Genomic DNA, 12,907 nt, shown 5'->3' on the forward strand with positions numbered 1-12,907 from the left:
TTATATTAGAGACAGTAACACTTGCCTCCCGTTCATCCTCCTCTTCAGTTATGGGCTGGGAAAAGATGTCCACTACTCGCCAACTGAAGAATCAAATTAACAAATATAAGTTCAAAGAAGCACCTGCATCTGGGTTCTTTAACTAAGCATGACTTCTTCCGTTCTCCTACCCCATGCTTAACAACAAGCTACAAAACTGAATATTAACACACCAGATAAAAGAAAATCAACAAGGCAATGGTCGGAGGATTTTAACACCTGTGTCCAAGGCCACAGAGCAAACAGCTGAGAGTACAGTATAAATATTTACCTGGGTGTGAGGATCTCTTTGTACTGCAGCTTCTCCACTCGGGTCGTAGCAGCCACAGACATAGGGATGACAATATTATTGATGTCAAAAGAGCTTTCACCTCGCCTCCTTTTAATGGGCTGCTGCTGGGGAAAATATAACCATTCATACAGTAAGTATATTAGTACATAAAAAGGAATGTTGTGTACACACCAACACACATTTACACATTCAGCATATTCCTTTTTTTATTACAAGGCGGAGCATGAAAATCTGTCCATAAAATAGATTTCTCATTGAATATTTTACATACAAGTACATGGACATTTGTCAACCAAGATCTAAATTATCAGAGCAAACGCATTATTTACCTGAGTGGGGTAATATATACTGAACCTTCTAAAGACTTCAGAAATTATAATTAACATATTCAGCAGATAGCAAAACAGGTTAAGGTGTTCTTGTTCTTTTGTATACTTTAGATGGCAACCTCATGTACATCATCCATATTCATTCAATGAAATATGAGCTTTACTTTAGGTGGGTGTGTTTAGCGTGCAGGTATCTGCATAAATAAATGGGCTTGATAACAAAGCATTTTACCAACACTACATTGTGGCTTTTCACCATTCAGTAGACGTGAACACTAAACTAACTCAGTTATCCACATATTTGTCCTTTTCTGTAGCCTGGCCAGCCAGCCGTCTTTCTCAATGAGAAGTCCATCTGGAATCGCAGGGCTTGAATCCAAATATGAAGGAGGGACAAACAGATGACAAGTAAACCAATCACAGCTAAGACAGACGTGACGCTTACGTCAGAGAAACTTAAGAATACAGGATGTAATCTGTAATTGAATTCTTATTTCTGAATCAAGTAAACAATCGACAACAGTTGTTTTGCGACTTGGAATTGACTATGACTCACAACAAAAAGAAGTTGGTGTGTATGATGGATTGCGAACACCTGCCCTCAGACTTGTGATTGGTTCGATATAGAATAGATCGTACATATTTCACAGCAATTGGCCAAATTCCAGACTGTTTTCTCAGTGTTGAATACATTGAAAAACGGATGGCTGGCCAGGCTACCTGTTCTGGGTGTACTGTGGTGGTTCTTATGTATACTGACATCTATATCTTTTGTTTTCCAATTTGACCATTAAAAAAAACAAATCACCATATATTGTAAAAAAAAAAAAAAAAAAAAAGAGTTTAAGGTTTGAAGAGGTGGAAAACATCACTTTTTGATCAAATGTAAGAACATGTACATGCAATGGAAACTGACTTAAGAAACCAGATTTAGCATGAGTACATAGGTTGTGATGAGGAGGATGCAGAGTTCACTGAATACATACAAGCAACAAACTATATTGGATGAAAACTAGCAACAAAACACCTTCATGTATGAAAGGCTGCATATTAAACAAAGGAGTTGACAAACCATGGGAGAGGTTATATGATCTAGGTCGACAGTTTGGTTCTACTCAAAGGACAAAAGAATCAGGGTTTCAAAACTGGGCACAGGGTTTCCTGAAGATGTATGGCAATCTATACTTCACAACATTAATTCATCCTCAATCTGTTTAAGACAAAGAGTAATTCAATTCAAGGTGGTTCACAGACTGCATTGGTCTCAAGTGAAATTGACAAAAATTAAATCGGACTTGAATCCTACTTGTGATTGTTGTGAAGCTGAGCTGGCCACACTGTCGCATATGTTCTGGTTTTGTTTAAAACTGAAAAACTTTTGGCAGTCTACATTTAATTTCTTTCTGATGTAACTGGGTCTCATATTGAACCTGAGGCAACACACATCACATTCTTTTTACTTTAACCAAAAATGTAAAAATCTGATTGCCTTCACCACTCTTCTAGCTCATAGACAAATACTAATTAAATGGAAAGATAAACAACCTCCAACATTTAAATCTTGGTTTCTGGATCTTTTACATCATTTAACATTGGAAAAAATTAGATATTCTATAAAAGGATGTACCAATAAGTTTTTCAGTACCTGGCAACCTGTTCTGAATCACATAAAAGCGGTAGATCCCTCACTTATTCCATAGTAGTCTTATTAATACGAGTCTGAGACTAATATCTGAGTTCCTTATTATTTATTTATTTATTATTATTGTTAATTATCTTTTTATGGTGCAACAGGGTGGGAATGTTCATGGTGTTGGGTATTAAAAAAATGACTATTATGCTTTTCTGGATGACTCAATGTGTAATAAAAACACTTTGAACAAAAAAAAAAAAAGCATCAGGGTTTCATCAAAATGCCTATTGAGTGTCTCACATCCTCAAACAGCTCAGGTAAGATATTCCTGTATGAAATACGTCATCTACCCGGAAAACTTTTAAACCATGATCAAGATGGTGATTCTGAACTAGCTCTCAATATCTGCATAACAGCAGATGGAAGAGTGCATAAATTTACATTTTCTTATTTTCTGAAAAATTGCATACAAATTTGCAGTACATTGAATGGAGCCTCCCATCTCCTTTGCCTCCTCGTCTTGATGATGAGCCGGTGCCATACTCTCCTCTCCAACCCTCACTTTCAGCCTCCTGTACCTTTTTGCCTTCCTTCTAATGTGTCCCTATCACCTCTCATCTTCTTGCAATCAGTTTTTCCATCTCCTCACTTATTGCCGATAAACAAATCCAAAAGCTAACAACATTTTCAGTCGTTTTCCAGTTTTAAGTTTGTGCATATGATAGTACTTAGCTAGCCACAAGCTAGGAATGCAACCAGTAATGACAGGCAGTGACTAGAAAGCTGAATAACTCTACACAAAGGTCAGCAGATGAATACCTAGCAGCCATGTAATCATTAGAGCCTAAATATCATACAATTAGAATATACTGAAGTCTAATGATTGGAGTTTTGAGGTTTTTGCCTCTTCCATCTGCTCAATCAATTCTTATTCTACTACTCCTGTGTATCAACACTGGCCAACTGGTCAAACATCTAAACGTGTCAGCAACCTCATCTCAGTCAGTCAGGTCTCCTTCAACTGTCGGCTGATGATAAACAGACAAATGGAGTGTTTTCTTACAGGTGTGTTGGGGATGCCTTGGCTGCTTGGGCCCAGTGGCGTGGAGTTCTCTGAAGAAGTGGACAGCTGGCGTGTGAGGGGGCTGTGGAGGGATGGGTGCATGTTGGCCATCGTTGGGCAAGGGCTGGCCGAGTCCACGAACAGCTTTGGAGATGCTGGAGGACAAAGAGCAGATTTGGAGAAGTTGGTTTTCCTTGAGCCACAACTAAGGCTACATTCAGACTGCAGGCAAACGTGGCCCAAATCTGATTTTTTTGCCCATATGTGACCTGTATCTGATCTGTTAAAGACAGTCTGAACGGCACAAATCCCATTTTTTCAAATCCAACCCAGGCCACTTTCATATGTGGTCCTAAATCCGATACACATTGGATATTTTGCAATGCAACTTCACTCTGAACGGCCACGTCACATTTATCTGACCTTTACGTCATTGAAATGTGACAAACATCACAATTCTGTGTCCCAGAAGGAGGAGCAGCGGGAAAAATATATTTACTTCTGTAAACAGGGTGCGTGCCTCACGTATTACATCAGGACGTCTTTTGTGCATGTGGGTCACTTCAGGGCTGCATTCTGTTCATACTCAAAACTAATAGAAGTCGCATTTAATGAATAATATGAACGAACACAGAAAAAACTCGGATTTCACCAAAAAATCTGCCTTATTGATTTGTTACCAGTGCATCTTGGCTAAAGGCAAAGTGTGTGGATGGCTCCAAATGGGAGGATGTTGAAAGAATAAATGTCACTGCAAGAATCTTCAATATTATAATGCCTTATACTACATTATGCAGATATATTACCAGTGCTTCACTAATGAGATACTCACAGTCAGTCCTGTCCAGTGAGTGCTCTCTTAATCTCTTGCGGCTGTAGTTTTTGTCGTAGGGCCCTAAGGGAGTGGAGATGGCCTGCAGCCGCTCAGTCTTGCACACAGGCTGGGTCTCAAGTCTGGGTGTGTTCATCACAGCACTGCTGCTACTGACGCTGCTCTCCAGTGTCCTTGGCTTCTCACCACGGCTCTTATAGTGGCCCAGTCCTGCAACAAAAGAACCTAATCAAACTACAAGGACTAGCCACTGGTGTAAGTGTAAATTTGTATCACATAATAATTCATATATGCATTGGAGGTGGAGATGGAATACAAATCAAAGGGGGAATGTCCAGACATTATGTTGGTGATAAAAATTAAAGAAGTGCTAAAAGCTCCTCTGTTTTTGCGTTAGTGTATTTCTTTAACAGAGTTCAAACACTTGTACTTACTGACTGCCATTAGTGAGTTGGTGAACTTGTGCTTTTCTTTGGACGTGGAAAGCTTGTGTTTGAGGGAAAGCTTCTTGAGTGGTTTGCTTCTCTCCAGTGATTTAGTCTGCCACTGGCTCTTCATCACCTGCTGCAGACGTAAGCCTATACAAACATCTAAGGGAAGAAAAAAACAAAGTGTAAGCTTTAAAAAAATCTCAAATTAAGAGGATTTTATCAATATACAACTGAGCCAGTTTGAGCAGGGCAAAGACTAATATTTCAAACATGAAGACTGTACTTCAACATGGTTAATTTACATAGATAAACAATTCATAATAAGCCATTCTAGTAACTATTTGATAATACATTCTGCTTTTTCCACCCACATTTTAAAGTTAAGCAGTTTTATGTTTGGATCAAAACAGCATAAATTCCTTATGACTGTAGTCATATTTAAGGAAACAAATCTTAGCTGAACAGAGGTCTCAGAGAAACAAAATACTCTCATTCAAGCAAATATGATACCATTACATTGTCAGTGATTTAGTCTATCTCCATGAACTTCCTGTTGAGAAGTTTCTGCAGCCACTCCTTGTTTGTCTTCCCTCCTAAATGTAAAGTAGGAAATGACTGAGTAAACGGAGTTCTCCTTTAAACAAGTAGCACACAGTACACTGACCGTCAGGGAAGGAGAGAATAGGGTGTACGCCAAGATCCAGTCTTGACAGGCGCTCCAGGGTAGGCAGCTCATACTGTGGGTCTTCTCTGGGGGTGGGCCAGCCACCACACATCACACAGCTGGGGTTAACCCTGCAGTTACACTGGATACAGCTGCTTCTCTGGGCCTGATGGACAACAAAAATAGGCAAAAGATACAGTTGACTTGTATACTATGTACAATAATAAATACAGGGTTTCTGTAGGTTCAATTTTAGATGGTGGTGTTTACTGGTGCAGGCTTCAACCAATGACTAATTTATCAAACTCATAATTAAAGACATCTTAAGCAGCAACATTCGGATAATTGGCTTTTAACCACCTCAAAAAAAAAACCTGCACTGTGTCATTCAGCTACCACCATGTGAAAATAAAAAACAGACATGTTCTCTACAGTGCTGATTAACACAGCTTGAATATGAAAAAGTAAATGAGTCATCTCTGAGAAAAAAAAAAGGTTTCTCTTTAACAACAGTGATGTCATTCGGAAAGACAGACTAATCAGAAATGAGGCTTGTTTCTACACTGGACTAAATTCCCTGCTGATTTAAAAAAAAAAGAATTTGAAAATAAGCGTGAAAAAGGCTTCTCACTTATTAAACATATGATCTGTCAACTTGTCATATTCACACAGCAAACCTGCAGATATCCAAACAAAAGCATTACCAGCCACCATTTCTGTTGGCAGCTCACCTGTTAACCATCAAAAAGGTAATGATACTTCACTGTTTTGACTTGATAGTATGGTGCTGGACTGTTTCCACCGACAACTCAGTTACCCCTTGGCAACTCGGTAAATTCAGCCTAAAACTACTAACACCTGAGAGTATGCAGTCAAGCATAAAAACCCTACCATCGCTTCCACACATTAACCGATTCATGCAAATATAAGCACATCCTCTTATTTCCTGGGAACCCAAAACAACATGACTTTAAACAAAAATTCCTGTCACAGAATTAAGATATTAGATTTAAGTATAAGAATTTGAATTAAATTGTTTCCAGGGATTATACTTAGACCGGGCTTCAAGTGTAAACAGCATAACTCACCTTGCCATTTAGGTTGGGCACAGTGTTTGGCTGAATGAGCCGCCGTCGTCGACAGCTGACTAGTGGTCGCGTTCGAGCAGCCACACATGTGCTGTCATAGGCCAAAGGCTGTTGGTGCTTGGTATCTGGACTCTCTGCCACCCTGTCACAAGACAACCAACAAAGCACATGAGATTCAACATTGGGCCTTCTTTGAAATTAAATAAGACAGCAAATAGTGATAAAAATAAATCTACTGTTTATATTTCAAGAAATATTAAACTGAGCTTGGGGAAACCATTATGAGAATCTGGAAATGAGCTAATCATTATTTGTGGTACCTGCTGAGCACACCATTAACGGGCTGTCCATTTTGACCTTTCCAGGAGCCAGGCTCTGCGTTGGTGATGTGGGCGGTGACTGTGTGCTCCAGCCGTTCTGAACTAACATCCTGCAGTGACAGATAAGAGAAACCAGTGAGACTACACCTCACGTTAACTGAAACAACAACACGAAATGACCATCTGCGCCAAACTGAGATATTTAAGGATGCTCCTGTGGCCCTGAATTATTCAGTGTAATTGGAGAAAAGGGCTGGGCTTTCCCAAAGCTTATGGGGGAAGTTAATGCAATTTCATGGGCTTGATCAAACTAAGCAGTGACATCTATTTTAACACAATTTACAAATTTCCTTTGAGACAAAGTGTAAACTGAATGGATGTCTAAACAAAACACAGTGGGCTGAATTTACACCGAGATTGTCATTAACGCCCTGCAGATGTACAGATTGGAAGAACAAACAGTTATGTAAGCAGTTTAGATATTTTCAGGCGGGATGATTATTAATCATTTGGATATGGATGCTGAGGAATGGTAATACATGACAATTCTTGTTTGGCTTATTTCAGATCTAAGGAATACATGAAAAGAAACCATGTCCTGTGAAAATGTCAACATATTTTTACCAGATGCATTTACAAGAAAAAAGGTGAAGGTTTCAATGATGAATAGCACCAAGTAGAAAGAAATATAGCAGATGTAGGGTAGAAAGTCAGTAATATTTCAGCACGGAAATAAAATGAAGTTGAAGTTAAAGGAGTGATATTTTACTTTTTTTTTTTTTAATGGAATTATGCATTTAAAACATTTCCCTGTGGTCTACATAAACTGTAAATGCTATGCTTGGGTCTGAATTCTTCAGTAATTAAACTCCACAGGTCCATCTTCAACCCTATTTCTGAGTAATGACACCAGAAAGGTTGTTTTGAGTGCTGGCCCTTTAACCCTTTCATGCATGAATAATGAAAACCTTAAGATTTTTTCCTCAGTGTTTTTATTCCTCTTTAGGCATGAAAAACAATGCAATTGAAAAAAAAAAAAAAAAAAAAAATGTATGAACTTATTTTCATGGAGTTGCAAAAATGTCCACTCAGCTGGACACCATGTGTTTAATTTTTGAAACAAAGAAACATGCATTCACTGATATACTTTGTGAAAATTATGAAATAAAAACATGTTTAATGCTGTTAATCTGATGTTTTGTCACATTTTAACATACTCTAATACTAGTTATTACTCACTTCGTGGAGATAATATGCAAAATAAAAAAAAAAAAAACACTTTTTTTGTTAAAAAAAAAAAAAAAAAAATAGCTGCAATTGCTTTACACTTAAACATGTTACTGCAGATCAGGTTTATCAAGACCAGCAATTTACAATAAAGGTATGAATTGCAGTGTATAGGATGATGCATAAGTGTCCACTGTGTTGGCTGATATGGAAGTAAAACATCAAAATCTACGAATATACGAAAGAACTGTAGAATAGCTGTCCACTGTAGTGACCACTATGCATGAAAGGGTTAAATGCACATGAGCCACTTCACGCCCCACCCCCTCCAGGCTGTTGGCTGTGCTGCTTTGTCCCGTTCAACCAACAACTGAAAATGTATGTGAAAATGTATGTGCAAATTTTGTGACGTAACAAATTAAGCAGGAATTAAAACGGATTGTCGAAATCCACTCAATTTTTGCCAAAATGAATATAAAGATAGCTTTGAAGCACCTGGAGGGTTCAAATTCAAACTTGTGAACTATTAGGGTCCCCAAATACAAACATAAATGTACCAAAAACTAATAAAAATGGGTTTAGCAAAATATGACCCATTCAAGAACAACAGTTTTCTTGAGTCTGATCTTTATACCTCATTTGGTTTACATTTGCAAGAGACTGACAATATCAGCAAGGCGCTACACTGTAAAACACAACACCTTGAAGACTTTTACCCTGCTTACCTGAGTATTTACAGGTTCTGATTTTACTTCTGTTACACCAGCAGTCACTGCACTGGGAGCAACACCTCCCAACTCTACAGAGCCCTGTAAAATTGAAACCACAGTATTAAACTTCCCCCACAGACATGTATATGGTATGCTGGTTTGCAGATGTTCAGAGTAGGGCTGGGCACTCTGGCCAAAAGATCACATGACAATCATTGAGGTGAAATCACAGCCCAATCACAATTTTTCTCACCTCTTATATTGTACAGTTATGTTACAACCAATCTAGGTTTTCCTCCAGTTTCTCTGGATTTAGACTTTTAGGCTCTGGTCAGTGGCTTTTTGTTTGTCTTCTGATAGGAGACTGCTTTTTTCATAATTTTGGACCAAATTTATTACAATATTTTGACAATATCTAGATAAAGTACATAAACACATTAACAAATTTGTGTGCACAGCTGCAGTGTTTCAAGTAATTGCCTAGTCTGTTGCAGCCTATTTTGCTCAGTTGGAGTTTTATTAAGAATTAATAACATTTTCACACTAGCATACCTCTCAGGCATCTGTATAAATCAGACTCACTCCGCGTGGGAGTTTAGAAGCTGAACGAAAACCTGATGATCTTACAAGAATTCTTCTCCAATGGCGGTAAAACAACTTGTTACACAAACTCTGCAAGTTAACACAGACTGAAACCCAATACTATAGTGGGGAAAGACATGTAAGTATCACTAATAACAGTGTGAAATAAACTCAGAAGCCTGACAGTAATGCAACAAACCCAGCTGGCATAAATCGACCATTTAAAATGAATGTTAACAGAGACTGGTAGAGAAGCTGCAAGTGAATGAAAATTTTGGAATGATATCAAGATGCATCGGTTATTGGATGTTTGTATTGACAAAACTCATCCATTTAATAGAGTATTTTTTTATTTGCATTTAAAAGTGTAACCATTTATTTGGGTAAAGTGTTTCTTTTCTGAAGACCCACAATAACGTGCGCTGCGGATTTGTGGATGTGTACACTGCACACTACCTTATGAGCTCCACGGACGCACTGCAGCACAAGCGCCATGGATGAATACTATACTGATTCAACGAGGGAGCAAAAAGTTAGGATGTGAAATGTGGATAAAGTGGTAAATTGTAATTAATTTATTTATGAGGAAAACGTTAGGACACCCTTGTCTTTTTTATTTAAAAGATACAATCCTGAAAAAGCCTCTCTAACAATCTTCAACTCGTTTGCACCTGACCAGGTGCATTCAAACTTCATTTTAGGCATTAGGGCAATAATGAACATATGTGTCCCAACTTTTCCTCCCAAATACATTGAATTTACCTACACATTTTACAAAGCATTTCTTTAGTTTAATCTCTTTTGGCATATGTGCTCCATATCTTATTATTGTTATAACCTCCCCCCACCCCCCCCCCCCCCCCCCCCCCCCCCCCCCCCCCCCGCAAACACACACAAAAATTATTCACCTCCTACCCCTTCCGTGCGCTTCCTGTGTACCTCACAATTTCATTCTTCAGGTGCCTGGGTATTAATAATGTATATTAATTGTTGCTTACATTTTAAAGAATGATTTGCCAAACAATTTTTATAATCACTAATAAAATATAGACTCACATCCTTTCCCAAAACTCTGCTCTCCCTAGCATAAAAACAACCACCTCTACAACCCGTGGTTCCCCACAGGTCACATACTAGTCTAATATAAGACTATTAATCAGCGATTTAAAGTTGTGTAAATTATCTTTGTGAGATAAACAAAGATGCAACTGTTAATTCATATGTCCACCATTACAAGACTATTATATCCTGTGTATGTCAATGTTCCTATTTCATATATTGGCAGATATATCATTTATCGGCCAATATATATAATATTTATCAGATGTCCGCTTTTTTTTTTAAAGCCCCAATTATTGGTACCGGCCCCAAAAATCCCACATTGGTCGGGCTCTAGTCCTAACATTTTCACGTGACTGTATGTGAGGCACGTGTTCTGGCATTGTACAAAAGCCAGTTTGTGAAAATTCATGGTTTTATTTGACAAATAAATAATCAAGCTCATTGAATTGCACTGCATTTTCCTTTACCAGAATGAATGTGTTCAATCAGAATGTGCTTAATTGCTCTGTATCGTGATTTGGGTGCGACTCGTATCGCATCACAAAATGACACACATATCTTTCATAGATTGAATCGGAGATGCTGTATAGAGATGCTTACCGTATCAGCCATACAACTAAGATTCCAAACCCTATAATATTTTATATATATTAGTACAGTCCCTCTGGAAAATAGATCATATGTCAGATTAAGATGGTGGAACTGCCCAGCCCTAGTCCAGAGGATATTTATGTCGGACACACATGAAAAAGGATGAATTTTTCTTTTTTTTTTTTTTTGTCTCACCATATACTCCATGGAATAATAATATTATTACAAGTTTCAAACAATGTATCTCTAAGCATGGCTAATGCACTTACCTTGCTGGCACGAATCTGTCTGTAGATGTCTGTTTGCTGTCTGATGCGATACTCCAGGTCCGAGATATGGGCCTGAAGCCAGTTCCAGTGGCTTATGATGGCGGCTCTCTCCACCGTGTAGCGGCTCTCTGCCCGTTTCCATCTGAGTTGAAAAAAAGAAAAAAGGGCATTACATGATTGATAAAAGCAAACAAAGAATGAAATAGATTAAAGCCCCTTCAACATTAATAAATAAATGTACTTAATGTTTAGATCAATCAGTAATGCAATCTATAAAGGCAGCTATGGTGCACCCAAAGAAGTATACACTACAGTTCAACAGCAAATATGAAAGGGACTGATCATTTATACCATATTATCTCGTGAGCCTCTGAGCATTTCCCCAGCTAGACTGCAGAGGTCAGTGAATCAGCAACACACAAAGCTCTTAGCAAAGGCAGCTGCAGACACCATGGGAAACCATTCTACTGAAAAAACAGCATGATCAAGCATGCCTCATCAAAACAAGAGATAAGGAAAAATGAAGATTTTCTTTACACTCATTTATTCTATTGCACAGAGTCAATGCAAACTGAGAACACAGTACTCCATTTTACCAGTATGACACACAGAATGGGCATTTCAAAGGCAGACATGAGAGGAAAATGTCTGCTCCTGCACTGAGCAGCAGCAACCAGAGAGGGCACTGTTTCATCAAAATACAGGCTGCAGAGACTGGCTGAACAATGAAAATAATGACTCAGATGGCAGACAAAGATAGACCTTACACTCTTGTGCTTTCTCCTCCCCACACCCGTTTCTGTTTTCAATTTTCAGAGCTCCACCAGAAAAGCGGAAGTCAAGAAATTCTGCTAAATGAAGGCGTAGAGAAGACCGAATTGAAAAGAAGGGAATAAATGAGGGACAGGACTGGAGGGCTCTGGCAGACTGGAGAGGAACAGACGGGCTTTAAAGCAATCTACAGGCCACAGAGTGCTGGAGGGGGTGGGGCTGGGTCAGGAAGCAGTGCAGCAGACACTGGGATAACTAATAATTCAACTAAGAATCCTGTGCTGTTGTGAAGCTGCAAGAAGGCAACTTGGAGTTTTGATACACACATCATCCAATCAGTGCAATTAAACCTGTTCTGACTCTTTACTTCACAGCACTCTATAGCTATTCACTGCAACACAGCATAGTACACTACCAAGGACACTGCTGCAAATAAAACTGCAGTGTATCCTGATAACATTTCTTTATGCTCTTGTACAGATTCTAACAGTAAACAGATAACCACACTTTTCTTAAATGCTGCATGCACTGCATGGTGAATGTTGACAAATACTGCAACACTCCTGAACACACCCAGGGTTGGTGCATCAGATCAATGCACAGGCACAAATCATTTGCATTTGTGTAGCCTTGTGGGTCCTCATCCAAAAAACAACACTGGTGGCACACAATGTGTGGCCCAACCTACCATGCTATTTACACAGAATTTATGCATCTTAACAATGGATAATTGCTGCACCAACAAAGTGGTAGACCAGGTGTGCTGCTGAGGGTCAACTAGAGAGGACCTTTTCATAGACTTAGAACAATGTACAATGCACAGTAAAAAGATTTAATAAAAATAAACAAATCACTGATGCAGGAGCAGACATCTTAGCAATTGTCTGCTTTCAAATTCCAGGTAGGAAGAAAAGGTCATACCAAAGCAGAAACATGGTTAGGAAGGTTGGAAATACTGGCTGAAAATGTATTGTAAGATGGCCCTTAACTTAAAATTAGGCTAC

At 38.6% G+C, this 12,907-nt stretch overlaps 1 protein-coding gene across 5 annotated transcripts in view; it reads right to left on the reverse strand.

Annotated features, from left to right (window-relative positions):
- The window catches only part of kansl1a (KAT8 regulatory NSL complex subunit 1a), a 34,616-nt gene that overhangs the window by 4,945 nt on the left and 16,764 nt on the right, over positions 1-12,907 (reverse strand). For 2 of the 5 annotated variants that reach the window (XM_030163572.1, XM_030163571.1), the window contains 10 exons: positions 11,133-11,274; positions 8,644-8,727; positions 6,692-6,801; positions 6,372-6,513; positions 5,284-5,449; positions 4,623-4,778; positions 4,189-4,398; positions 3,357-3,511; positions 311-435; positions 26-83 (listed from right to left, as the gene is read on the reverse strand). In XM_030163572.1, the coding sequence (XP_030019432.1) occupies positions 26-83; positions 311-435; positions 3,357-3,511; positions 4,189-4,398; positions 4,623-4,778; positions 5,284-5,449; positions 6,372-6,513; positions 6,692-6,801; positions 8,644-8,727; positions 11,133-11,274 (1,348 nt within the window). Of the gene's footprint in view, positions 1-25; positions 84-283; positions 436-3,356; positions 3,512-4,188; positions 4,399-4,622; positions 4,779-5,283; positions 5,450-6,371; positions 6,514-6,691; positions 6,802-8,643; positions 8,728-11,132; positions 11,275-12,907 lie in introns of all 5 variants that reach the window. The other 3 variants (XM_030163573.1, XM_030163575.1, XM_030163576.1) reach the window with 3 other exon arrangements.

The sequence above is a fragment of the Sphaeramia orbicularis genome, chromosome 19 (assembly GCF_902148855.1).
Source record: "Sphaeramia orbicularis chromosome 19, fSphaOr1.1, whole genome shotgun sequence".
NCBI lineage: Eukaryota > Metazoa > Chordata > Actinopteri > Kurtiformes > Apogonidae > Sphaeramia > Sphaeramia orbicularis.